The 2,841-nt window shown below is 39.2% G+C and overlaps 1 protein-coding gene across 1 annotated transcript; it reads left to right on the top strand.

The window, feature by feature from the left end:
• Positions 1–225: 225 nt before the first annotated feature.
• Positions 226–1,299, top strand: LOC131038298 (uncharacterized). Its single transcript, XM_057970643.1, has 2 exons — positions 226–459; positions 568–1,299. The coding sequence occupies exons 1-2, from the start codon at positions 226–228 to the stop codon at positions 1,297–1,299; spliced, it is 966 nt and encodes a 321-aa protein (XP_057826626.1).
• The last annotated feature ends 1,542 nt before the right edge of the window (positions 1,300–2,841 follow it).

Genomic DNA, 2,841 nt, shown 5'->3' with positions numbered 1-2,841 from the left:
AGAATCAGACACTGCTAAGCAGGGGAGTGATGAGGATGACTTGAACATCATGGACCCAAGACACATCAGCCAATTTGCGGACATCATACTCGGAAGAGCAAAAGCCACAAGAGGAAGGAAGAGTCACAAAATAGTTAGGGAGCAGAGGGCAAAAGAAAAGGGCGTTGTTAGCATGATGAAATTCTTGAACTCAGACAAGGGAGGCAAGGCCTCCCTTGGGGGAAGATGAGGATGACTTCATGGAATGTCAGGGGCCTCTCGACTCCTGACAAAAAATGCCTGGTCAAGAGAAATATGGCCAGGTTAGACTCAGATATTTATATATTGCAAGAGACTAAATTGAATAAGGATAAGGCATGTGAATTCATCAAATACTGCTATAAGTGGGAAGGTATATTCCAGGATGTCAGGGGTTCGGTCGAAGGCTCGGGAATCATGTGGAATGCCGCCAAAGTGGAGGTACATCCCATTTCTTCATGTGATCACTAGATGGTGTGCACTATTACCTGCAAGCAATCCAACATATCATATCCATTGTTTAATATCTACGGACCCTGTAAAACAAAGGAAAAGATAAGAGTCTGGAATGAGGTTTATAATCAAACAAGCCAATTGGATGGTGGTAAGTTCATTGTTGTTGGGGACTTCAATGCCATCTTAGAAATTGATGAGAAGATGGGTGGCCTCCGAAAGCCCACCAAAGTGATGGAAAATTTTTGGGATTTTATAGCGAACTACAAATTGGTGGATATCTATCCAAAGAATGGTAGATATACTTGGACTAACAGAAAACTGAATTTTGCAAATATATCAAAAAGGTTGGATCATTTCTTGGTTGGGGAGTGGTGGATTAATGGAGATTATTCTTTAGAAAATGAGATAGTGCCTCAAGTTGGATCAGACCATCTACCTTTGTCTTTATCCATTGCACAAGAGATGCAAAATCAGAAGAATTACTTTAAGCTCCAAAGCATGTGGTGGAGGGATGAAACATTCTTTGACAACCTGAAGATTTGGTGGCTGGAAGGCAACATATACTCTGGCTCCCCTAGTTTTAAATTCATCAAGAGAATGCAGTACTTAAAAAGCTGGATAAAGGACTGGAATAAGAACACATTCAAAAACATCTTTGGTGAGAAAGGTAGAATTGAGGAAAAATTGGAAGAAATTGGCAATAAGGTAATGCAGTTTGGCATGACAAATAAAGAGTATGAATTGGAAAAGGCCCTGAAAATGCAATACTTGGAAATTCTAAAGAGGGAAGAACTTTATTGGAAGGACAAATCTAGGGAGCTCTAGATTTCTAAGGGGGATCTCAATACAAAAATTTTACATGCATCGTCAAAAGCTAGAAGGATCAACAACAGAATTTTCTCAATCAAGGATAAGAATGGGATACTAAAAACCTTGGATATGGACATGGAATGAATTTCTCTTGAATACTTTGAAGATATTTTGGGTAGCTCTGAGGAAGGAAACACGAGCACACAAACAATTATAGAAGAAGTCATTGAACCCTTGATATCTAGCTCTGACAATGACATGCTCATGGCTCCTTACTCTTTGGAGGAAATCAAATTGGCTACCTTTGCACTTCACCCACACAAGGCACCTGGACCGGATGGCTGCATGATGGAACTCTTTCAAAAAGGATGGGAGTTCATGGGAAAGGATATATGTGTTGTGGTGGAAGAATTTCAGAAAAAACACAAGTTTGTTAAGGAAATGAATCATACTATTATCTGCCTCATTCCCAAAAAAGTGGATTGTGACTCCATGTCTGATTATAGCCCAATATCACTATGCAATACTATCTACAAGATAATCTCCAAGGCTATGGCTGAAAGATTGAAGAAAGTTCTCCCCAAGCTAGTCTCTAAAAACCAGAATGGGTTTACTCTGGATAGGGAAATTGCGGACAACATCATATTGGTCTCGAAAGTCATTCATTCGTTACACAAAGGAAGACTAAAAGGTATGATCATTAAACTTGATGTTGCTAAAGCTTACGATAAATTAATTTGGAGCTTCTTATGCCAAGTCCTTATCAAATTTGGGTTTCCTAAAAAATGGATTGAATGCATAAAATTATGCATTAGTACTGTTAAATTTTCAATACTCATCAATGGAAGTTTAAGTGGTTTCTTTGAAGCCACGAATGGCCTACGACAAGGAGATCCATTGTCTCCTTCACTATTTGTGCTAATGGTAGAAGTGTTGGGGAGATTAATTAAAATGAAGCATCATGAAGGCATTTGGAAAGGAATCAAAGTCCATGATCAATTTGAGGCAATCACAAATTCCCAATTTGCTGATGACACTGTCATATTCGGTGAGGGTACCATTCGGGAAGCTTTGAGCATTAGGAACACCTTAGAGGAATATAGTTTGGCCTCGGGACAAGTTATGAACAAAGGGAAATCCTAGTTGTTCTTCTTTAATACCAACAGACAAACACAGAGCAGAATAGCACAACTCTTGGACATAAGCATTGTGGAGCTCCCGATCAAGTACTTGGGGGTGCAGATTAACAAGGGTTGCAGGCAATCACAAATTTGGGAATATGTTACCAAGTCTTGTCAAGATAAATCTGAGAATTGGAAAAATAGATGGCTGACTCAAGCTGGCAGAATTACCATGATCAAGTCAGTCCTATCTACAATACCTATATATAGCATGTCATGTTTCAAAATGTCATTTGCGGCTGGAAAAAGTTTGAACAACCTATTAAAGAAATTTGTGTGGGCTGGAGCCAAAGACAATAGGAAAATTCCACTGATCAATTGGGACACTTTTTGCCTGGTTAAGGAAGATGGTGGTGCTGGTCTTAGAAAAATGGAA

Source organism: Cryptomeria japonica, chromosome 6 (assembly GCF_030272615.1).
Source record: "Cryptomeria japonica chromosome 6, Sugi_1.0, whole genome shotgun sequence".
NCBI lineage: Eukaryota > Viridiplantae > Streptophyta > Pinopsida > Cupressales > Cupressaceae > Cryptomeria > Cryptomeria japonica.
This window is presented reverse-complemented; position numbering and strand designations above follow the sequence as displayed.

Coding starts and splice junctions, on each gene's coding strand:
- LOC131038298 (XM_057970643.1), top strand. CDS start 226: ATGAGGATGACTTCATGGAATGTCAGGGGCCTCTCGACTCCTGACAAA. Junction 460..567: donor GGAATGCCGCCAAAGTGGAG/GTACATCCCATT, acceptor TGTAAAACAAAG/GAAAAGATAAGAGTCTGGAA.